A 22,212-nucleotide genomic window follows, 5' to 3' on the forward strand; every position below is an offset into this window, starting at 1 on the left:
TGAAACAGACACTGAACACACTGGAACATTGTGTATCACAGGCAGAATAAAAACTCATGATTATGTGCACTTAATGCTGTCATCACACAGGGAAGAGGCATACTCAAATGAAACAAAAATGTTTCATTTGGGACTAGGCAAGGTTAAAAATAACCTAAAGCTCTTACACTGGACTTAACAGCTTCAAGAACAAAGTGGGATTTCAGGGACAGAGCTCAGACAGTAGGAGCCTGGTGAAGGAAGAGAATCAAATGCTTTGGCTACACACATGCACAATAACGAAGGTTCACGGGTTTGTAAAGAAACAGCTGAAAGTCTCATTTGAATAACTTATTTATCAAATGATGTGTTGAACTCTCTGATCCTCTCTCCAAGCCTTAATCCTCTGATTTCACTCACATGAAAAGTCTGCTCAGGTAGGTGAGGTTATTCAAATACTCAAGCACATGTATTTATTCATATGTAGAACACAGAGCAGCAGAAATAAGAAAAGGAGATAAAATAAGTGAGGGGAGGAATATAACATATAAATATCCATACCTGTAAATATATGTGTAAGTATTTTATGTAATTGTAGCTACACGGTATTTCTTTATATCATCTTTACAAACGAATAGTAACCCAGCATTTCCTCCAAAACCCAGGAACACAGAAAAGAAAGTCAAAACAATATTCCAGCTATACTTGTAAACTCTTAGTGCTCAGGCTCCAAACCCAACATATTTTTGTTTCCCTTTATGCCTTTGGAAAATAGGCTTTGCAGTGTGACTTCAAAATCAGCCCAACGAGGTTATTTTGGATCAAGGAGAAGATTGAAATCTGAAGTTCACGGCTCCTTAGGGAGATCAGCCTGCCAGCAACCCTCTCTGCTTTGTATAGAGACTGTTTCAGTAGATTTTAACTGAATGCTTTTCAAATGGTTTCGACCTTAAAAAAAAAGGAAACCGAACAAACAAACAAAAATAGGAGTTAAAAGCAAGTGGAAAGGGAAGAGCAGTGGGCAGGTGGATCCTGCTGGTCCTGCCAGTAGAGGGCAGTGGAATTTAAGAGGAAAGTTACTGACAATGAACTTTGTGTAATGAAATACTTGAAGTGGTAAAATCCATGGTTTTAAGTTGTTTGAACCTTCCTGTCCAGTCCTGAACTAAGATACAAACAAGGCAAAGCACGAAGGATAAAAACAAAGAAAAAGGATAACTTTGGGACCTCGAAAAGGTTGTGTTTCAGGGAGGTTTCAGGGTGTCAGGAAGAATTCATGTTTAATGCATGGTTCAAAAAATAATTATTAAATCTTTTAAACAAGTTTTAATTATTAAAACGCGCTACTTCAAAGCACCCCATTGAAACCATCACAACTGTTTCTCAGAAGTTTAAAAACCTATGGTAGCTTTTAAGATTTAAGTAGAAAAATAGCCAAAAAAGAAGTCAAGAAAGTAGGTTTTGAGACATCCCTATCTTAACTTGTGCAGAGCCAAACAGAAAATTGGTTTTAGTCTACAAGAACAATAAAGTAAAACAGGCTGAGCAAAATGCTACCCAAGCAAAGCACACCGAAGATATTCTAATGCTCATGGCACCTGGTTTACCTAGGGTAAAAAAGCAACATTCCCCATCTCATTACCAAACAGAAGCAGCTTCCAAGAGCCAAGCTTTCTATATGATTTGACACGAGTTAAGTTTGCATTTGTGACAGAGAGACAGATTCTGGTTATCTCTAACCCCTTTTGAGATACACAAGTCCTAAAGTAAAATTGCTGCTTTACACCGGAGGCAGCTAGGGCTTCCTTAGAAAGGCACCGGCGGGGGCCTGATGCTCCAGCGTTTTCACCAAGCCTGGGTGAAACATACCCGAGCCCGGGCTAGGGGCTGAGGTACCACGAGGCTCTTCAGCTCTCGCCTCAGACGACGCCCGAAGGCTGTCGAGGCAAACCGCGGTCTCCAGCCGCCTCATACCTACAGCCAGCAGCGCCTCAGGTGCCCTCGTCCCGTCTGCTCAACGGACGTGGCTACAACCGACCTTCCCGGCACGGACCTGTTGCCCCCCAGACACCAGCGCAGCCGAAGTCTGTCAGGGAGGACGGCGGGAGGACAGCACCGACACCGCGACACCCCACAGCCTCCCATCCCTCCCAGCACCTCAGCAGGGCAGAGGGACTCAGCCCCGCACTGCGGCACCTCAGCGTGCCCTAGCATGGGGCTGCCCCGGGAGAGGCCGCCGGCCTACCCCAGCCGGAACCGGAGCCCGAGCCGCGCTCACCTGCCGCTACCGCCGCCGCCGCTCTCAAAGATGCTCCGACAACCGGAGCCCTCACCTCACCTGCAGCGGCTCCAACGGCCGCCAGGGGGGGTGGCGCACGGCACGCCGGGTAATGTAGTCCTCCCAACACCAAGGGGCCAATCCCGTGAGAAGCCGCGCGACCCGCCCATACTCGCCCGGTGCGTCGCGATGCCTGTCGGGAGTTGTAGTTTTCCAGATGCCGCGCTGCAGGCGCTTCCCCGCAGCGGAACTACAACTCCCGTGAGACTCCGCGCGCAGCCGCTGCTGCCGGGAGCCGGCGTATCGGCTCCGGGAGCGGGCCGGGACACGGTGCCCAGCCGGTGGCGGGTGTCTGAGGCCCGTCATGGCCGCAGCGCCGCCGCCCGCCGCTCCGGGCGGCCCGGAGCCTCCCCCGGGGCCGCCGCTGCAGTACAGCATGCTGCTGCAGCACCTGGTGGGCGAGCAGCGGCGGCCCCGCGCCTGGGACCCCTCCACGTTCGGCGGAATCCCCAGCCCGCCCAAGAGCGAGGAGCAGAAGATGGTGGAGCGCGTCATGGAGAGCTGCGCCTTCAAGGCGGCGCTGGCCTGTGTGGGAGGTGCGGTGCGGCGGCTGAGGGAGGCAAGGGGACAATGAACGGCCGGCTGCGGGGCGCTTGTGGGGGTCCCGCTCCATGGGGTCGGGAAAGGGGGGGTAGAGATGAAATTGCAGCACAGGGACCCCCGTGTTTTAATTCTCCTTCATCTAAGCCGCCAGTGTATGTCACGGGGAGGGCTATTTGTCTGCTTTCTTTGCAAAGGAAGAGTTGCTCACAGCCTTTCCTCAGCACAGCCTGTCAGCAACAGCTTCCAGAGTAAGAAGAGACAGGGCATTTGTGCTCTTAAACTTCCCCTTTCACAATGCAGCATTGACAGCAGGAGCAGAGGTTCCCTGGTGCCTGCAGGGAATGTGCTGCTTGAATCCAGCCCAGGTTCATTTCTTACTGGTTGTCTTTTACAGGGTTTGTTCTGGGAGGCGCATTTGGTGTCTTCACAGCTGGCATCGACACCAATGTTGGGTTTGATCCCAAGGATCCATATCGCACGCCAACAGCAAAAGAGGTCCTCAAAGATATGGGGCAGCGGGGCATATCCTATGCAAAGAACTTCGCCATTGTGGGTGCCATATTCTCCTGCACTGAATGTGTTGTTGAATCTGTGAGTAAGAACTTCTTAAGCAATAAGAAACATTTTCTTGTACACTAATAATCTCTTCTACTATATCCAAGTAAGTATGTGTATCTCCTTTGAACAGGGCAAGGGAGTAGGCTAGTGTATTCTGTTTCTTGACCATCCGAGCTTTTCAGGTTTGAGACCTGTCTTCAGAACCACTGTTCTCTGATAGAACAAGCAGAACAGCATACATGAGCAAAGTACTTTTCAGTTCAAGTCCTGACTGTGTTGGCAAGTATAGGTGTTATTTTGAAAGGTAACTTTTTAAAGTTTTAAAACCCTAGCCACGAGTGCTTGTTGTTTTTGTAAAATATCAAACTGTGAGCTGCCACATGGTAATTTGGGCTTCTAAAATCTCCATATGGAGAAAGGGATCTTCTGATCAAAGCTCTTAAGTAATAGGCCTATTTTCATCTTGCCCCTCAGCAAGAAGTGACCTTGTGCAGCTCAGTGGTTAATCTATAATTCATTTTCTTAAACAGGAAAACAAGCCTGTTATGAATTTGAGTCCTGCCTTTTAATTGAAAGACACAGTGATTTCATAACTCATGTAGAAGAAAAGTCTGTCTGCTTGCACAATGGAGCAGAACAAAGAGATCTTTACTCTGGCTGTGGAAATAGTCCATCTTTGTCAGCAGGGTACTGTGGCTGTCACCTGTGCTGAGAACTAGGCTGCGTGGCCAGGCTCAGTGTTGCAGTTGTGTAGTTATAGTGCTGTTATAGTCCTGAGCTGGTTGTAGTGCACAGTGTTGTATTCCAGCAGCTGGATCAGCTCACCTGAGAGTCTTTGCTGTAGCACTGCATTGCACCATATGGATTTGTCTTACCTCTCCGGGTGATCTGTTCTTTCTTCTCCTGGCCCTGCTAGTCTTCTGTTTGAGAGTGCAGGAGGCCATCTGCTGAGAATAGAGGGAAAAACATCCTCGGCTAGAAGGTCATTCCATCTTTCTTGGTGCTAGTACAGACACTGAGTGTTTAGTCCATATTTATTTGTTGACTCTCATTTTTAATTCCACAGTATCGTGGAAAGTCAGACTGGAAGAACAGTGTTATCAGTGGCTGCATCACTGGAGGAGCAATCGGCTTCAGAGGTTGGTAGTGCCTGTTTCTGTGATAAGACTCTAATTTGGTTATGTAGTAGGTGGTATTTTTAAACAGAACAGAGACTGAAAATCTCTTTGCGTTGGGTTATGGTGATGTCAGTATGAGAGTGTACTCCAGACTGGCAGAACTGCTCTATCACTTTCCTGTCAGCTTGAAAGATGTGTGGGTAGGGGAGGTTTGGTCATACAGGACAGTGAGATTGAAGGAAAATCAATAGAATTTACTTGAAAGAAAAAGCAGGAAGTAGTGTTAGCTATCCACACTCTTCTGTGTGGATGGGAAGGAGGGGAGGGAGCCAAAAATACATACTGAGCAACTCCTTGAAGCTACAGCTCTTGTGTTAACAAAGCTCTGCTTGTATATATATTTCACTGGCATTAACTCTGTTAATTTGCAAAGAGGAAAATGCTTTCCTCCTTTCTGATGTATCAATTCAAACAGACAACTTTGTTTAGCTATGAAAGAGCAGGAGCACTGAGTATTTAGTCCGGCAGGCACTAATGGGGACTTTGGGAAGCTCTGAGTGATAACAACATCTGTAAAAAGCTCCAAGTAGGAAGAGAGCTGCTCTGCTCATCAGAAAGATCAAACTTCTCTCACCTCTCCTTAAGAAAAAAATGTCCAGAGAGCAGAAAGGAAAGTGCTCTTGAAAGTGCTGCTTCTAATTGAGCTTGTTAAGTTGTGTCTGTCCTGGATCTAATCCTTTCAAAGCAATAGTGACTCTTCTTATCCCCCCCTAGTACCAACAGCAAGCCACTCGAAGTGCTCACATCAGAGTGCACTGAAATCAGCAATGGCCACTGATGTTTTCTGTCCCTTGAGGGCAAACATAGCAACAAAGGGCTCAGCCATTGTGCTGTGCTAGTTTTAGGTCCAGTGTATGCCAGGTTCCTCCCATCCCTTTGGGCAGTGGGAGTGCCATTGTTCCATGGTAGCAGACTGCCGGGTTCGTGCAGGTGTAAGCTCTTCAAGCCAGCACAGCGTAAGCTAGTTACTGACTAAGAAGAGAAAGATCTTTCCTATTTTGTCTCATTCTTTCCCACCCTTTTTGCATTGCAGCTGGTTTGAAGGCGGGAGTTATCGGTTGTGGTGGATTTGCTGCTTTCTCTGCTGCAATTGATTACTATCTACGGTAACAGTGGGATCTCTTGGGAGGAAGTTTCCCCTTTTGTTCCAGTGCTGCTGCTAAGAGCCTGCATCACGGCACAAGAACCATCAGGCTTACCTTTCCACTGCCTTCAGAGTCCTGATCAGTGCAAGCTGGATGGTGTTGGCCACTTTTCCTGAATGACTAACAATAATCTGGCTCTGAGCCCTGGCGTGCTGCTTCAGGCAGACTTGCAGGAGTATGTGAGGATGGAGCCAGGCGCAGCGAGCAGTATCTCCAGGATGGATCAGCTGACTGTCAGTTTCCAGGAAACAAGCCTGGACTCTGAGCTTTTTCAATCCTTTGGGTCTGATTTTGATTAAGTTTGTTGCTAGCATCAAAAGAGGCAGGAGGACAAGCATCAAAAAGAATTGCAGTGATTTAGCTTACTGTGTATTTGAACGTGCTGCAAGTGTTGAACGATTATCAGTTTGCAGCTTGCTACTCTGTTGGGGAGAGGTAAGATCCTGTGGAGAAATAAGTTGTTTCAGGCTTTTCTTAAAATACCAGCTGAAGACAAACCACCATCTGTACAACTTGCCTTATTTCATGTATAGAGATGAGAGCCAGATTTCTTTACCATGTCTTAAAGGGAAAAGCAGTATCCTTAGCCTTAGAACCGTGTGGTTACTGGCAGATGAACTAAACAGTTTAAGGGAGGGAAAAAAAGGTTGTTGCAGAAGTATAATTCTCTGTAGCCACTTGGCTAGCCTGATTTAACCTCGCTGTGGGAGTAAAATCATCTTGCTACTGCTTTAACTGCCACGGGCTCACACTATTAGTTCCAGCAGTTTGATAGCAAGACTGGAACACAGAGTTGTGAGAGTAAACAACTGTTAGAGAGATAACTGGGCATTCACTTAGCACACAGTCTGTTTCCCATCATGTCCCTGTACCACCTCTGAGTATTACACTGGGGGAAGTGAAGTGATTATTTCTGTAGAACATTGGTACTGAAGTCAAAACGTGTTCATTAGCTCAAGGAGCAGCTCCCTTTTTGATTTGCATTCGTGTTAGCACTCTTGTTTTTCTAACTAGGCTCTGTTCTCAGACCGCGGGGGTTAATTTATACACTCAAGATAATTTAGGCTGATTTTAACCTTCAATAGAGCCATTCTGCAAGGGCAAACACCCACCCTCATCTTTCTGAGGCAGTGGGATTTCAGATTCAGTGCACACACTTCACAGGTTCTCCCACCCACTTCCCCTTCTTTGCATCCACAGTTTGAGATCCCAGAACAGTGACAGTACTTGCTTACCTGGAAGAGCAATACTAGCAGGGTGGTTTGGTTGATATGATGGTCGGTGGTCAGTTTGAAGGCGTATTGTCTCCCATTCCCACATGGAAAGAAGTGGGGAGGCAGCACCATGTGATGTATCAGATGAGGTTTCCAGATCGCCTGATGTCCCTTGCTCTGCCTGTTCAGTATCCTCAGGCCAGAAGCTGTGCAAGTCAGCTGAATTTTAAGCTTGAGTAATTCTGGGCTGATTAAACAGGCTGGCTCCAGACAGTCCAGGATTTTTTTCCTCCAGAATGTACTGAAATGCAAGGATCTAGCCCAAACCATAAGATTTCTCTTAAAAGATTGCCTGGCACAATGCCTGTGCATATACCACTGGCTTGAAGTGCAACTAGCAGGATTTCCACGACAGAGAAGAAGCTGTGATGCCAAGGTGATCAGTTAGTGCAAACAGCAACACCACAAGGCTCCCTTTGTGCAAATGTTGGGGCTTTGCATTTTTATTAACCTTTTTTTGTTCTCCTCACATGGTTTACAGCCATTTAAAGTTTATAATCTACAGAAATTGAAACAAAACACAAACAAAAATATATCCTTAACAACTTTTGAAAGTCAAATATTAATTAACAGTTCTATTCTACCTGTAGCTGCAAGAGTCCACCCCCCTCTCTTCTTTCCTGCAGGGACAAGCAAAAGCGAGTCATAGGGATGTCCGCAGCCTGTTGTGCTGGGGCTGTGTGGACCGGGCCTCCAGCCACTGTCGCGCGGGGGGGATTTGGCTGTACAGTCTCCATCTGGAATGACAGTACTGTGGACAGAGACTTGGACACATGTAACAAATCAGACACACACAGGGATCCGTTGTGCAGTCAGATTTAAAACTCGGCCTCCTTCCTGGGTCCAGGGCCAAGACAGACGCCTGGTTATTTTCTGCAATGCTGTTTCCCTTCTGTTTAGCTGGTAGTCAAGAGGAGCAGGGTCTGAGTGTGAGCCCTTTGGAGGGGGACTGAAAGACCTCCCCTCCTTTCGTTGCTTTGCTGGTGCAGGGCAGGCAGGTGCTGCCTTCCCTGGGAAGGTGGGCTTAGGACATACCTGGTGCATCGGTGGCAGGCAGCCGGGCTCTACCTGGAACAGTCTGTTAGTCAGGAGGGTAAAGGCAATGCCACTGTTAGCAGGGATACGCTTGGTCACTTCTCATCCATCTCCATTTGGCACAGGAGAGCACAGGGCCAACGCAATCGGGGAAGGGGGGCTTTTCCCATGAGAACACGGACTCAGCTCACAGAGCGAAAGGTTTCGTGTCCCAACAGGTCCCAGCACCTACCTGGAAATGTGGGAGGGTGGGGGACGTACTGGGAGCCAGGCACTGGGGCAGCCAGAGCACAGCCTTGCAGTGAGCACAGGCATGTGGCCATCCTGCCTTGGGACATGGTGTGACAACTCCAGCCATCAGCCTGGGGGTGAAGAACTGGAGCCACTAACTAAAACAGACCTGAGTTGGCCGGGCACAGCTAACCCAGCAGCAACTGCTTTGTGAGAAAGAGAACAAAGCACTTCTGCCTTCAGCAGTGAGGGCCATGAAGGCTTTCCTCCTCCCATCCCTCTGCGCTAGATTCCAGGCTGGGTGACTGTCCAGCTGCTGCAGAGCACAAACGTCTGGCAGCGGGGCTGGCACCGAGGCAGGGCCACGTGCTGCCATTTGCCCTGGGCAGCAGGGAAAGCCAAGGAGGGAAACAAAAACCTCTCCTTTCTCATGGCCATGGCAGGAATGCTGGTGCCCAGTGGGCTCTGCCACAAGGTGCAGCCAGTGTTGGCAGTGCTCGGCTGCAGGGGTGCATATGCTTTACTACAGCAGAGATATGGGCGTATGGATACGGCAGGGACCCCGTTCCCCACCCCAGCAGGGTTTGTTGGAGAAACTGGGATCCACATGCTCTTATGGGACCTATTGGTGCCAGAGCACGGACCTGGAGTCAGCCTATGGTGGAGGAAGCAGACCTGCCTGGCTGGCTGTCTCTCAAGCCTGCTGTGGATCGAGACCAGCACAACACCTCTCACTCCAGCCTTGTGTGATGGGTTACCCCAAAATGCTACTTGGAGGCGAGGTACAGCGAAGGAAGTAGCTGCCATGCTACACCCGCACAGGCAAAGCACAGGGTAAGGGCTGTAGAGGGGACTGGCCTGAAAGCACCCAGAAGAGACATGGCAAGGAGGAAGCAGCACCCTGCTCCTCTGCTCTCGTGGTCGCAGGTTTGCTTGGGCCAGAGCAGGATCCAGGCACAGGGTCCAACGTTTGCGCAGGCAGCAAGCCAAAGCAGAGCTGGTCACTGTCACGGCGGAGGGAAGCCTATGAGCTCCCAGCCTCTGAAGCAAGTCGATGCTGCACATGCAGGCGTGGGGCAGGGGAGCTGGGCAGCGAAACAGGCACTCGTGGGACGCTGCAGGCTTTGAGCTGGGCGAGACGAAGGGTGCCTGGTAGGAACGAGCGGCAGAGAGGAGTCCAGGAGAAAACTAGCGAAGGGGGAAGCCTGCGTCCACAGCCCTTGTCAGTCACTACCTCTTCCGTTGAACAAATATACATAAAAACAACCCCTGAACACAAGGAGGGACATAAGACACGACTACTTTACAGAGGGGCACGGCGCCTGGGGTGGGACCGGGCCTCTGGTACACGATTGTACAGGAGCTGCAGGCGGCACCGTCCCGGCTCCGGGCCGGTCTCCCTGGGGGGCTGCGATCCAGTCCGTGTCCCCCAGCAGGGAGCTGGGAGTGTTTGCAGCTGGTGCCTTCTCCCTGCAGGCTACACGTCCGTGGAGAAGTAAAGTGTGTTGCGTTTTAGCTCAGTGAAGGAGATGGGAGGATGCTGCAGGTAGTAGAGAAGGACCTGGACCTGTAGCAGGCAAACAGGGGGTATTAGGCCAAACAAGGGCAGAGCTGCCCCGTCCCAGCTTGTCCTTGTGCAGACACATCCAGCAGAGAGTGACAAATGCACCCAGACAAAGCAAACCCCTCTGCTCCCCACACAGGGGTGCTGGTGTGGGGTGCAGCCCCATGCCACCAGCACCGCTCTTACCTGGGCCATCACATCATGGGACCAGATGTCAGAGGCCAGGGTGAGGTGTCCCTTGCTCTCCCCCTCTGAGGGTCTCAGCAGTGTTGGCCCAAAGACCGTGGCCAGATTGTGGAGAGACATTTTGTTGATAGGCTCCTTTTCAGCTACCCTGCAGTGCATGGGGAAGAGAGGGAAGATAAGCTCCTAATGCTGTTCTCCTGCAATGGGGCAACCACGGGGCTATGTGGGGGGCGAGTGGGGCACCTCCAGCTTGCCACTGCCCTTCACAGCCCCCCCAGACCCAGGTGCAGAGCAGGGAGCTCTGCCCCCTTCACGGCCTCCTCCAGAGCCGCTGGGGCTGGCCAGGAGCCCCGGCTGTGATGTGGCAGCGACCAAGCCCTCGCTGGCTGCTGTGCTGCGAAGCCTCCACCCTTCCCAAGCCCCGGCAGGGTACGGGGAGCCCCGCACCAGCCCGCACCTCCCCGCATGGCTCCCTGCCCCTGCGACCCCCTGGGACCCCGGCCAGCCTGCAGCGAGGGAACCAGGGCCACAACATTGCCATGTTAGGAGGCAGCTGTGCTCCCCGGCACAGGCTGCTCGGTTGAGCCCCGGCCAGGGGAGCAGATGTGGGAACTGGCTGTGCCCAGTTCTCAGGATGGAAATGGATTTTTCCTTCCCCAGCCCCCAGCTCAATCACTTTTTCTGTTTGGCTTTAGCCAAACCAGAAGGGGGAAAAAAACCCTTCATGATGCAAGTAACACGAGCTGCGAGCACCGGTCCCAAACTCATGGCAGCTCTGGCCAGGCTCTGCATGTGCATTGCTGTCCTGTGCTCTCTATGGGTTTTGGGGCCACAGCGAGCCTCAGAACTCTCCAGATTCAGATGGGCTTCATCTGGGCCAAGATATAGCCCATCAAACCACACAGTGCTGCACTTGCCCTGGGATGAGTGATACAGGGAGTCACCTGCAGCTCTGGGGCACGGCTGCAGTTCGGCCACCCACTGCAGACAAGTTGCAGGGATTATTGCACCTCATTTTGCAGGGGCTGTTGCTGGCCTGGTGGGAAAGGACACAGCACCCGGTTTTCCTGAAGCCAACACTGACACCAGCCACAGGGATTCATGGTGTGCTGGGGCATGTGGGACGTGCCTAGGGCTGCACCCTCTTGGAGGGGCTGGGAGACAAAAGAACCACTGCTGCCTACCCAACACTGAGACACTGTTGCTGGCCCTGCTCCACAGCACCATCCTCCTCCACTTCAGGATCAGCCCACGGCCAAACAGGCACCGCAGGAATTAGCAGCTCTAACTCCATTCACATCTAATCCCCACGGCAAAGCAGCGAGACAAACCCATCCTGCACCTCCCGCCTGCACTGGGCATCCCCGCAGGAACCATAAGCCAATCCATTACCTTTTCAAGTGCTCCAGCAGGAAGAGGAAGGTGATGAGGTTGGGGTCAGGCAGTGAGCGGAGAAGGTGCATCATGCAGTTCTCCTTGGCAGCAGGATCTGAGAGGGCTGGAAACAAGGAGGGAGAGGGCTCAGGACAGGAGCTGGGAACACCTTGCGCAGCAGTGGCACCCACCACAGCCAGATACTTCCCAGCTGCCAGTGCTGCCTGCTCCCAGTGGAGCAGCACCATGAGCCCCGAGCTGACCTGGAGCCAGCAAGGACAGCCAGAACTGAGTGGGTCAAGCTGGGAAGGACTCTCAGGAGTCTCCCATCCCAGAGCAGGCAATGCCAAACAGAGCCACGCTTGGACACCAACCCCTTCCCCATCCCCTTACCAATCCCCTCCATGAAGGCAGGGTAGAGTCTGTCAGTGAGGAGGGGCTCGGGCAGCTCACGGAAGTACAGCTTCAGCGTGCCGGCAATGGCATTGATGTCCATGTCACTCAGCATGACCAGGATGTCCTTGTTATCTGTCCAGAGAGCACCCACGTGTTACACCTCCTTCCCCTCTGGGTCTCAATCCCCTCTGTCACCCCAGCTACCCAGGCAGGCTGCTGGCTGGAGGGCAGGGACAGCATCACCGGGTTCACAGCTCCACTGAGCCAGGCCGGGGCTGGGAAAGCCGAGCACTTCCCGCCTGGCTGGGCAACGGATGCGGAATAATTTGCAAATCCATTTGCAATGCTGCCCTGACTCAGTGTCGCTCCGGAGCCAGCCAGGCGCAGCAGCGGCTCAGACAGCAAGGCACAAACAAGGCTGGGACCTCTGGGCTTTTGCTCTATGTTCCTTCTCCTCCTCCTCACCCCCAGCCCCTTCCTGGGCACACCAGCACATTTTCCATACATGCAGTGCAATAATCAGACCCTGGACTTGCAAGGCAGGGGACCTGGGGGGGCTTGGTGCCTGCAAACCCTCCCAAGGGAACACGACATGGAGGGAAACCATCTCCCAGGGCACTCACTTGCATCAAAGACAGCTTTTAATGCCTGGATGTCAGTGGCTACGCCAGAGATCCTGTAGATGCCAACCTCTTCGATGCCCCTCTTCTCCACCTCCTCGATGCACTGGCGCACGATGTAAGGCACCTTGGAGCGCTCACGCCTGGTTCACAAAGCAGAGCCATAAGCAAACATTCCCTTGGAATCCCATGGTGGCCAACCCTGCCCTACAAACCCCGGGACAGGGGCAGGATGGGTGGGAAGGATGGGGCTGGTGAATGGGCAAGTCCTCAGCAGGGAGCAAAAGCCACGCTCTCTGGTGTGGATGGGGGCAAGGGGACATGGTGCAACCCCACACCTACAGGGAATGGAGCAAATGAGCCCCCCCCTGCCCCACATGTACTTTGTCACGACGCTGATTTTGACCCCGAAGACACCGGTCTGCTTTTTGGAAGGGGTCCTCTTCAGGCTCATATCTCTGCTTGTGAACTTCATGGAGAACTCCACCTTGATCTGTGGGAGACAGGGGTGAGTCCCTGCAGCCTGACCCTGGCCCATCACCTTCATTGCCACATGAAGCAGCCCTGGAGAAGGAGCTGCAGTCGAAGTGAGGGGCTTACCCCGTTCATCTCGATCACATCCATGTGCCAGTTCTTTGTCTGCACAGCCTGTGGGTCCAGCTGTGGGGAGAGATGGTGTGTCAGCGCTGTGGGGACACAGCCCCATGCCAGCCCCACTGGCACCCCACAGCCCCCAAACCACAGACAATGTGGGGTGCAGGACATGCTCTTCCCTGGCAACCTGTTGTCCATGGCAGGAGGATGGAGAGGGGAAGGTCTGGGCTCCCTCTGGCTGTGCCCTGAAGCCAGGTGGGCTCAGCCTCCCCTGCCCTGCTCTACCCCAAGCCCCTCGAGGCATTTTTAACCCACACCCAAGAGGCAAGAAACTTCCACGAGATTAGGACTATTTCTGGCTGCAGATTGATGAAACAGAACTAGGGCAGCGTTTTCCATGCAGAAAAACAACATCTCCCCATAGCCAAGGCTATTTATAACCCCTGGGAATGATGGGCTCCGCTATTTCTGGCTTTGGGGCTAGCAGGGGACTCGGTGACGCTGCCCCGGTGCCTGGCCACCGCGGCGAGGTGCTGGTGTTCCCAAGGCCCTGGCACGTGCCGTGGTGGATGCCAGGCCTCCGGGCTGAGCAGAGATGGGTGCAGATGCCTTTTGGTCCCCAGCTGGTGGTATCGATCCAGCTCCATCGATCCCTGTAATGCACAGGGCAGGCAGTGGGGCAGAGCCCAGCACTAATGTTCCCTCCGGGAAGGGGATGGGATGTGGGAGCTGGCAGGAGCGGGAAGGGGATGGCGCGGGCTCTCGGGACTGTGTGTATGCAGCTGCCCAGCGAGGCTTGTGCCAAGCACATGGGTCACTCATCAAGGACACAAGGGAGTTTCCTACAGCTGCTGGGTTCAGAGATGCTCCGAGCAAGCACAAACATGTCCAGAGCTGCTGTTCTGGCCACGGAGCTGCTGTTCCCCTTCCTTGGCTGCCCACGAAGCCACCACATGTCATGACAGGGGTGGACACTGCGGTCCCTCACGTCCCTTCTTGCATACCAAGACCCCACACTCCTGAGGACAGGCTCGAGCTGCCCTGGCTCTCAGCACGGACCCAGTACGGTGGCATTTCCCTATGCCCAAGCGTGCCACATCAAACCCAAGTAGCTCTTCGGTGACCACGGTGCCACGAGGAACGCTGCGGTCTCCAGCGTGACCTGGGAATGGCTCCTGACGTGGAGCCCTCTCGCTGGCTCCAGCCCAGCAAGCACCACGCCACCTCCTCCCGCCAGCCCTGCGGCTGCTGGGATCGGCAGCGGGGGGAGCAGGAGGAGGAGGAGGAGGAGGAGGAGGAGGAGGAAGGCTGCAGCTGCCCTGGGCTCCTGTGGGGCCCTGCAGCAGGTTTGGACACCAGGATCACGAGACTGCAGCCGGACCACGGTCACCCCAAGGCCTGATGCTCCAGCAACCCTCACCAGCACCAGATCCCCCCACACACACCAAGGCCAACACCAACCCAATGCTTGTCCTTTGGGGCTTCCGTCCCTTTTCCCCACACAGCCCAGTCCTTCCTGTAGCAGCATCTGACCCTGTGAGCCTCTGGCAGCAGCAGCAAAGCTCTTCCTCCCCCAGCCAGGTCGGGAGCTGTGTGCCTCCTGCAGCACAAGTTAAATTGCAACCACTACATACACCTTCCCCGTCCCCATCCCCTGGGTCCTCCCGGCTCCTGGTGGCTCACATCTGGAAGGGCTTTAGCAAGGCTTTGAAGAAAGCCTTAATAAAAGCCAGGTTGGCTGCCGCCAGCGCCACACATCTCACCCCAAGCACAGCACCTCCCTGCAGCCACTTGCCCCTGGCCAGGTAGGATTGAACCCATCCAGCTCCTCGCAGCAGCCAGCACAGCCCTGAATGTAGGCTAGTTCAGTCAGTGCCACCAGCCCGAGTTTACAGGTCCCTGCGCACCCACAAGGCACCGGCTATGGCCTGGCCCTCCAGCCCTGCCCGCTGTCACCACTCGCAGCAGGCAGCACTGCCACGCTGCCCACTCCCTGCAGGAAGCAAAGCTGCCCATGCTCCATCTCCAGGGGTGGGAGGATGGACAGGAGCATCCACCCACAGAGCCACAGGCAGCTCCTGCCCACACAGCGCTGGCAAACGCCCCATCTCCGCTACCAAAACCACCTCCTTCTCCTCCAAAGGGAGCTGCCTTGCTCCAGCGCAATGCAGGGACATCCTTGGCTGGTCAGAACCGCTGGCCTGGCAGCCCCAGAGGCCAGCGCTGTGCAGGATGGCACAAGTGACATGCCGCTGTCCCAGATGTCAGCTCCTCTTCAGGAGATCTGCCGGCTTCAAACAGCCTGTGTCTGGGAAACTGCTCAGCCACGTCCCCAGCATCTCTCCAGGCTGCTCCCTCCTGCATCTCAGGGGTCTCTTGGCAGCGATGACATCCATGCCCAGGCCAGCATTCGCAGCAGTGCTCCTCTTATCCACAGGGAGCTGAAACACCTCCTGCTCCCAACCAAAGGGATGTGCCATCATCCTGTCTTCCCAAATTATGCAAAGGTGTTTGCTTGTCAGTCAAAGCCCCTCACTGCTGAGGAAAAGGCAGCAGTGTGGCAGATGATGAGCATCCCAGCAGCGCTTTGTGTGTCCTGGGGAGGCTCCAGTGGCAGAAAGACCCCCAATCCTGCTAGAATTTATCCCACAGCCCCTGCCTGCTGCTTGTCTCGTGCATGGGGTGACTCTGGACTCCAGGGAATGAGGCCACATCCCAGGATTTTGTCCTCAAGACACCTCCAGGTTGTGCACCATGGATGCAGCTCCTGTGCCAGCAGCTGCAGCCAAGACAGATCCAGGCAGCGCTGGGTCCCTGGGGCTCCCAGGTAAGGAGCTGGGACAGCTCCAAACCCTCAGAGCAGCTCTCCAGGACCCCGAGCACTGGGATGCTGCAGCAGGGCAGGGGATGCTGCGCTGGGCACGTCCCTTCCTCACACCTCACACCCATGAGGTCACCCATTAGCCTGGGGTGAAGCCATCGGGAGCAAACTGGTGACTCAGCCAGCGAGGCCATCCCCACCATGGCTATGGGGAGCGGGATCCTGGGGGATCTACTACATCCAGAGTTGCTTCAGATCAGCACAGCACTCACGAACACCCCAGCCTGGCCCCCGGGAAGCAGATGCCCCCATCAGACCTCCATGCCAGCAGCTCCCTCCCCAGGGAACAGGCGCTTCCCGGGTCCCTGAGCCGCTCCGTGCCGTGGGAGCAGAGCAGCCCCCACAACAGGAGATGCTGCCGGCGGCAAAGCACAGCCCCAAAAAAAGCAACCATTCACAGCCCTGTCTGCGAGCGACCCGAGAAGCAGCAGGTACCCGCAGCACCACGGGGCCACATCCTGCCCTGCAGCCCCCGGACGGCAGCAGCGGGGGAGCGGTGAGGACACGTGTGGCTGGGAAACAAACCCCATGTTTTGACCCAGCAACAGCCACTGGCGAGCGGCCCCACGCAGCCCTCGCTGCCCCTTAATCCCCGGCGGCTCAGAATCGAGGTTAATGCCGCTGCGTCACAGGCGGCCCCGCTGCCGCCGAACCGTGCCCCCGAGGGGGTCCTGCCCGCAGCCGCCGCCGAGCCCCGGGCCAGCGGCTCCCAGTGCAGGGGGACCCCATGGAGGGAAGCCCCTGGACCCCCGCCATGGGATCGCAGGGGCTCTGGGACAACCCCTGATGCCCTTCGCAACAACTCTGCTGCCCACCCCTGCCCTCCATCTGGGCGCACAGATGGGCAGAATGATGCGGCCCCCCAGCTAGGAGGATTCTGGAGGGACCCGGGATTGAGGGGCTGCAAAGCAAGCAAGGGGGGGGGACACCGGCACCAGCACCCCAGGAGCCTGGCCCCAGTCATCCCACAAGCATTTCTGCCTCCTGGGTGAGCCCCGCGGCAGGGCAGGGGAGCTCCACACCCTCCCTCTGCCAGACCCCACACTGCAAATGGGTCAGCCCCCCCAGTCCCCCCAGCATGCAGAGGGAGATGGAAGGAGGGCAACAAGGACCCCACAAGCTGCTGACTGCTTCTAAGAGCTCCCAAAGCACCCACCAGCCTCCCTGCTCCATGCATGGACCCCCCAACCCTCCATATCAGAGCCCCCCTTACCCCACAAAGCCACCAGCCAAAAAACCACGACTACCACGCACGGCAAAGCCATCCCAGAGCCCGTTTGGTGCCCACCACAATCACCCCAAAACCGTCCCCCCCTGCACCCCAAGAGGCACCTTCTGCCGGAGCAGTTTGCTGCGCACCCTGCCCCAGAGGCGGGCGCCCGTGTTGGGGGGACGCTTCCCCTCGGGCTCCTCCACGCTGTGCTCCGGCTGCTCGCCCATGGGGCCAGGGCTGCCCTCCGGCTGCACCAGCACCTCCGTCATCCCGATGTCTGCTTCGGCTCAGGGAGGCGAGATGAGGGTGGCCGGGGCTGGCTTAGGACAGCACCCGCATCCCTTCTGCGGTGGGGTCAGCGGAGGCCGGCAAGGGGAGCCCAGCCGGGGAGGCGAGCGGCCAGGGCTCATCCTCAGGGTGTGAGCCAGGCTGTGGAGAGGCAGCTCGGCAGCCCCAAAACCTCCCTCCCCCTGCGAGGAAGTGACTCAAAGGCAGCCCCCCCCCCGGCGGCCCCCACGCGTTTAACTCTCGCCCTGCCACCAGCAGCCGCTTGGGAGGGCTGCAGGGGTTACCCGGCCTCCCCACCACCGTTATCCACCCTCATCCACCGTTATCCACCGCTCTCCACCGTTATCCATTATCTGCTTCTCAGCGCCAGCAGCGGCCGCAGCCCCGGAAGCCATCAGTGCTGCTGGCTGCAGCATTCCCGGCTCCATGAAGAGCCAGGCTGGCTCTCCCACTCTCAGCACAGGGATAGGACTTTAGGGGTCTCCTGTCAGACCTAGGGATAAGCAAGGACACGCTCACCGTGCCCTGGCCCCTGTCAGCCCCACTGCCAGGAGGTGATGTGTTGGGGAGGCAGGGCAGGGGATGGGGTGCAGGCAGGGCTCTGCCCTGCGCCCCTGCCTTGGAAGGGTCCCTGCCTGCTGCTTCTCCTGACAAGCATGGATGTGGAGAGGTGCAGGGTTGGGAGGGACTTGCACTGCCCCCAGTCCAGACCTCAGCAGCGCCCTGAGTGCACATGGGTCACCCTGTGGATCCCTGCAGGTCTGGGGAGCCCCGACACCAAAATCACCCCCTCCAGGGCCTCCACCAGCCCATCGAGGGGGACAGACAGGCAGGGAGCTATTCCCTGCGGGTATGGCAGGCACCATGCCCATGACAACACAAGCTCTACTCTGTGCATCAAACAGGGACTGAGGATGGGGCTGCTCCATCCTGCCCCACCACCATGAGACCCCCTTTGTGCACCCACTGCCTGTCTCCTTGCCCATCCTAGGCCACAGGGGCCAGATCCAGCCTCTTCCCTCTGCAATATGGACACAGGTGCTTGCAGCCTGCTCTGCATCCATCTGCCACCTCAACATAGCACCGGGCACCCCTGCCAGCACCCACTGGGCACAGCACAGCTGCTGGGAGCAACTGGGACAGTCTAGAGCAGGGCCAAGCCCTCCAGTGCCAGGGACACAAGCCCTTCTCCATGGCACCTCTACCCTGACCATGCCACGGTCCCAGCCTTGGCAACAGCATGCAAAACAGGGTTAACAACAACAAACCAGCATTAATGCCAGCCAGGAGCCACAGCAGAGCCATTCCATTCCCAGTCCCAACCCAGCACACCTTCCCATGGGGCAACCAGTGGCTGCACCCCCATGGCACAGGGTGCTCACCCTCTGCCAGCCACATGGATGGAGCTCAGGGTGGCATCAGATGCTCACCACACAGCAGACCCCTTAGGGCTCACTGCCAGGATGCTCTAGAGGCTGGTGCCAGCCTTGGCCCCTCCATGGACCCATCCACATCCCCTGTGCCAGCAGGATGTGCCTCCCACCCATGGCACCGCTGCAGCCTCAGGAGGCTCCCGCTGCCCCCGCAGAGGGGCTGCACCATTCCCTTGATCCCACCAGCCCCTGATGCCTCTAAGCTGCTTTCGTGGCTGACCCACGTGCCTGGGCCATCAGATTAGAGCTGGGCACTAAGCACAGCACTGGCTGGGGGGGGGGGGGCAGTGTCAGCCATCCTGGCAGCCCCAGATACACCATGGGCCTTTGAGGAGCTGTTGGTGCTAGTGCTCCATGTCTCCCGCTCCTGCTGCTAACTGGAACCAGCAGCAGGTCACAATGAGCCCAGGGACCAGCCAGGGCAGCATCTCTGCCTGAACAGCTCAGGGTAAAGGAGCCTGGCCACAACCCAGAGCCCCACGTGCTCTTCCTGCCCATAGCCATGCTGCCCATCCCTGCCCTGCTAACTCCCAGGCAGGGGCCAAGCTGGGGTGACAGAAGGACAGCCCCAACCTGACCCTGCTCCAGCCAGCCCCAGGAAAAGCAGCCCCAGCACCTCCTCTCTCTTCCTTTCTTCCCCATGACTTGTACACAGCAAGGACGAGCTGTGCTGTCCCTGTCCCAACCCCTGTGTCTCCCAGCATGACTCATGTTTATTGACCCAGGCTATTTCCGAGCGTGCAGCTGGACTGATCCCCAGGGGCATCAAGCCCCATCCCTGCTCCAACCCTCCCCTTGGCCCAATGCCACCCTCACATCACCACTTCCCTGTGGAGCGGGCAACAGACAAGTGATTTTGGGTATGAACAAGCCACTGGTGAAGCCAAGCCCCTGTCTCCCATCCCAGTGCAGAGCCATCCCCCTGTAGTATCCCCTTCCCAGTGGCATTTCCATGCTGCTCCCTGCTCCCCCAGGACCTGCCCTCAGTTGCTTTCCCACGGAGCCAGTAGCTGCACTGGGCCCTTTGAAGTGGCCTTGGCTGGAGCCCTGTGTTCCAGGCGTGACGCTCTCCCCTGGGGAATGCAGCTGAACCTGGTGTCCCCACCAGGAACACACAGAGGTACCCCCATCCCAAACCATCCCCACTGCCCTCGGCCTCCCTGCAGCTTGGCCAAGGTGAGTCTGGGGGGGCTGCCACCTTCCTGGTCCAGCTCACCTGGAGCACCCCAGGCCTCCATCCTCCTGCCTGGCAACCGCCAGTCAGAGGCAGATCAGCGGTTGTCCTGGAAACCCCTGTTGCCATAACAGCAGCTGATGGAGAGGCAGGGGAGGCAGATGGTGGCAGAGGGGACAGCCACAGTCAGTGGGGAGGGATGGGGGACTGCACACCCAGAGACCCCCCTGAGGCAGGGGCCAGACCCTTCCCTGCAGACCCACAGGCTGCAGCAGAACAGGAACGCCAGTGGCTTTGTCACCTCCACAGGACCCCCTCTTGCTTTGCCCCACATTCTCCTGCAGCCACTGTGCCCTGGGACCATCACTCATACCCCTGATGCCTACCCACCCCACTGCCTTCAACCCCAAGCCACAATCCCTGTCCCCCACTTCCCATGCTGCCAGGCATCCCCCATTCCAGGCATCACTCCAAAACAACCAGGCATCACTCCAAAACAACCCTCCCAGCCCAGGCACCCTGAGGGTCCATCGTTGGGTGAGAAGATGCTCAAAAACCCCAGTGCATACCTGGATCTGCCCCTTGCCCATGATCTTGTCCACAATTTCGTTGTTGTCCTTGTTGAGCTTGGTCTTGTCGTAGCACTTCTCGTAGCAGAGGATACGCAGGGACTGGGAGCCCTCCAGCTCAATCTCAAACTCCTGGGATGCAGAGAGAGAATGGCTCAGCCCCAGCATCCCAAAACACCTTCAAAACTGGGGCTGGAAGGGAAAGGGGGGATACAGTCCCCTCCTTGCATCCCACCCTCCTCTCACCTCGTTCCACTGGGGCTCAGTGGTGTCCCGGAAAACCCTGGTCTTGGCTTTGCTGACGAAGTAGCCAAAGGAGTCCACCTCCAGCGTGCAGTAAAGGTCTGGGGGAGCAGACACCACTCAGCACTCCAGGAACATCCCCATCAGCTCCCAGGGGACCACTGTGGGCAGAGCGGGGCCACATGCTGGACCCCAGCTCTTCTGACCACACCAGCCCCCCGAGCTAAGGGGTGGGCACCCTCACTTACTGGCAGACTGCTTGAAGCCCTTGGCGGAGTGGACGATGACGTGCAGGAACCCATAGAGCCCAGGGGACTCATCATCTGTGGTGGGGAGAGCAGGGGCTGTGTCAGGGCTCGGCGGCCACCTCCCATGCCCAATGGCCCGCGTGTGGGCTGGCCATCCCCCAGGCAACCTTTGCCATAGCAAGCACTGGGTGTCTGTGGTGACATCCCAATGTTCACCCTTAAGGCCTGGAAGAGGACGTGCATCCCCTTCTGCTGATCATCCCTGACAGACATCCCAAGGTCTCCTGCTGCTGGACAGCCCTGAGGGAGGTTCCCAGTGGGTCACACCTTGGGAACACCCTGGTCCTGCGCAGCCCGTGGGGATGCTGCGGAGCATCCCAAAGCATTCCCGTGTTCCAGCCGAGATTGCGCTGCCTGGGAGCCAGATTCTGCTCCAGCAGTGCCACCTGGTGGGTGGCTGTCCCCCGCACAGCCGCGGTCCCCAAGTGGGGACCCAGCTCCAGACAAGGGACCCCACAGCTCCTCCCCAGCATCATCTGGAGGCAAAGAAGGACCCGCCAGCACAGTAACACTCACCATCCTTGTTACTGGTGACCGGGATGTTGTGGACAGTGCGCAGCTTGAAGCAGGATCCCGTAAGCACCTGCAGCTCCACTGAGCTCAGGACAAAGGCCTGGAGGTCTGAGAGAGGACAAGAGAGGAGCTTCAAAGGGATGCAGCCAGTGCTGACCATGGGGACCAGAGACTGTGATCCTATGGGGCCTCCTTGTGAGGTCCAAGAGGACCTCACCAGCCCCAAACTTACCCTTTTTCTGCAGTCTCTGAATGGCCTCCCTCCACTCGGACCTCTCATAGTCAGATGACAGCAGGAAGAGGTAGCTCTGCAAGACAGAGGACGATGCAGCAGGGTGTACACAGCACCGAGCCCGGCCCCCAGCCCACCCTCCTCACCTTCCCGTTGCGGTTGTGGATGCGGAAGGGGATGGCGGGTGAGTTGAGGAGCAGCCAGAATTCATTCTCAAACATCTTCTTCTTGAGGCGCTCAATGGCCCGGCTCTGCCCCTTGTTGGCTTTCTATAGGCAGGGACCAAAGAGGAGCTTTCATAGGCACCCCCATGTCCCATCCGTGTCCCAGAGCAAGACACCCA

At 56.1% G+C, this 22,212-nt stretch overlaps 3 protein-coding genes across 10 annotated transcripts in view; 1 reads left to right on the plus strand and 2 right to left on the minus strand.

Annotated features, from left to right (window-relative positions):
* Nucleotides 1–2,336, minus strand: part of SPECC1 (sperm antigen with calponin homology and coiled-coil domains 1) — a 91,544-nt gene extending 89,208 nt beyond the window's left edge. For all 4 annotated transcript variants that reach the window (XM_065694426.1, XM_065694433.1, XM_065694431.1 and 1 more), the window contains exon 1: nucleotides 2,258–2,336. The gene's annotated coding sequence lies outside the window, so the exon portion shown is untranslated. The remainder of the gene's footprint in view (nucleotides 1–2,257) is intronic.
* Nucleotides 2,337–2,535: 199 nt separating this feature from the next.
* TIMM22 (translocase of inner mitochondrial membrane 22) lies at nucleotides 2,536–6,241 on the plus strand. Its single transcript, XM_065695157.1, has 4 exons — nucleotides 2,536–2,853; nucleotides 3,255–3,451; nucleotides 4,485–4,557; nucleotides 5,630–6,241. The coding sequence occupies exons 1-4, from the start codon at nucleotides 2,622–2,624 to the stop codon at nucleotides 5,704–5,706; spliced, it is 579 nt and encodes a 192-aa protein (XP_065551229.1). The 5' UTR covers nucleotides 2,536–2,621; the 3' UTR covers nucleotides 5,707–6,241.
* A 1,189-nt stretch (nucleotides 6,242–7,430) lies between these two features.
* Nucleotides 7,431–22,212, minus strand: part of ABR (ABR activator of RhoGEF and GTPase) — a 39,271-nt gene continuing 24,489 nt past the window's right edge. For 4 of the 5 annotated variants that reach the window (XM_065695151.1, XM_065695152.1, XM_065695156.1 and 1 more), the window contains 13 exons: nucleotides 22,016–22,138; nucleotides 21,870–21,945; nucleotides 21,641–21,745; nucleotides 21,065–21,139; nucleotides 20,820–20,917; nucleotides 20,574–20,705; nucleotides 13,022–13,081; nucleotides 12,805–12,914; nucleotides 12,425–12,564; nucleotides 11,799–11,933; nucleotides 11,424–11,529; nucleotides 10,032–10,179; nucleotides 7,431–9,848 (listed from right to left, as the gene is read on the minus strand). In XM_065695151.1, the coding sequence (XP_065551223.1) occupies nucleotides 9,759–9,848; nucleotides 10,032–10,179; nucleotides 11,424–11,529; nucleotides 11,799–11,933; nucleotides 12,425–12,564; nucleotides 12,805–12,914; nucleotides 13,022–13,081; nucleotides 20,574–20,705; nucleotides 20,820–20,917; nucleotides 21,065–21,139; nucleotides 21,641–21,745; nucleotides 21,870–21,945; nucleotides 22,016–22,138 (1,398 nt within the window). In that variant the 3' untranslated portion in view covers nucleotides 7,431–9,758. Of the gene's footprint in view, nucleotides 9,849–10,031; nucleotides 10,180–11,423; nucleotides 11,530–11,798; nucleotides 11,934–12,424; nucleotides 12,565–12,804; nucleotides 12,915–13,021; nucleotides 13,082–17,228; nucleotides 17,553–20,573; nucleotides 20,706–20,819; nucleotides 20,918–21,064; nucleotides 21,140–21,640; nucleotides 21,746–21,869; nucleotides 21,946–22,015; nucleotides 22,139–22,212 lie in introns of those variants that run through there. The other variant, XM_065695155.1, reaches the window with a different exon arrangement.

Source organism: Lathamus discolor, chromosome 14 (assembly GCF_037157495.1).
Source record: "Lathamus discolor isolate bLatDis1 chromosome 14, bLatDis1.hap1, whole genome shotgun sequence".
Lineage (NCBI taxonomy): Eukaryota > Metazoa > Chordata > Aves > Psittaciformes > Psittacidae > Lathamus > Lathamus discolor.

Excerpts from the sequence above, each read along its gene's own strand:
- TIMM22 (XM_065695157.1), top strand. The coding sequence starts at position 2,622 with ATGGCCGCAGCGCCGCCGCCCGCCGCTCCGGGCGGCCCGGAGCCTCCC. Across the intron at positions 2,854-3,254 it reads GGCGCTGGCCTGTGTGGGAG|GGTTTGTTCTGGGAGGCGCA; the intron begins GTGCGGTGCGGC and ends TGTCTTTTACAG. Across the intron at positions 3,452-4,484 it reads CTGAATGTGTTGTTGAATCT|TATCGTGGAAAGTCAGACTG; the intron begins GTGAGTAAGAAC and ends TTAATTCCACAG.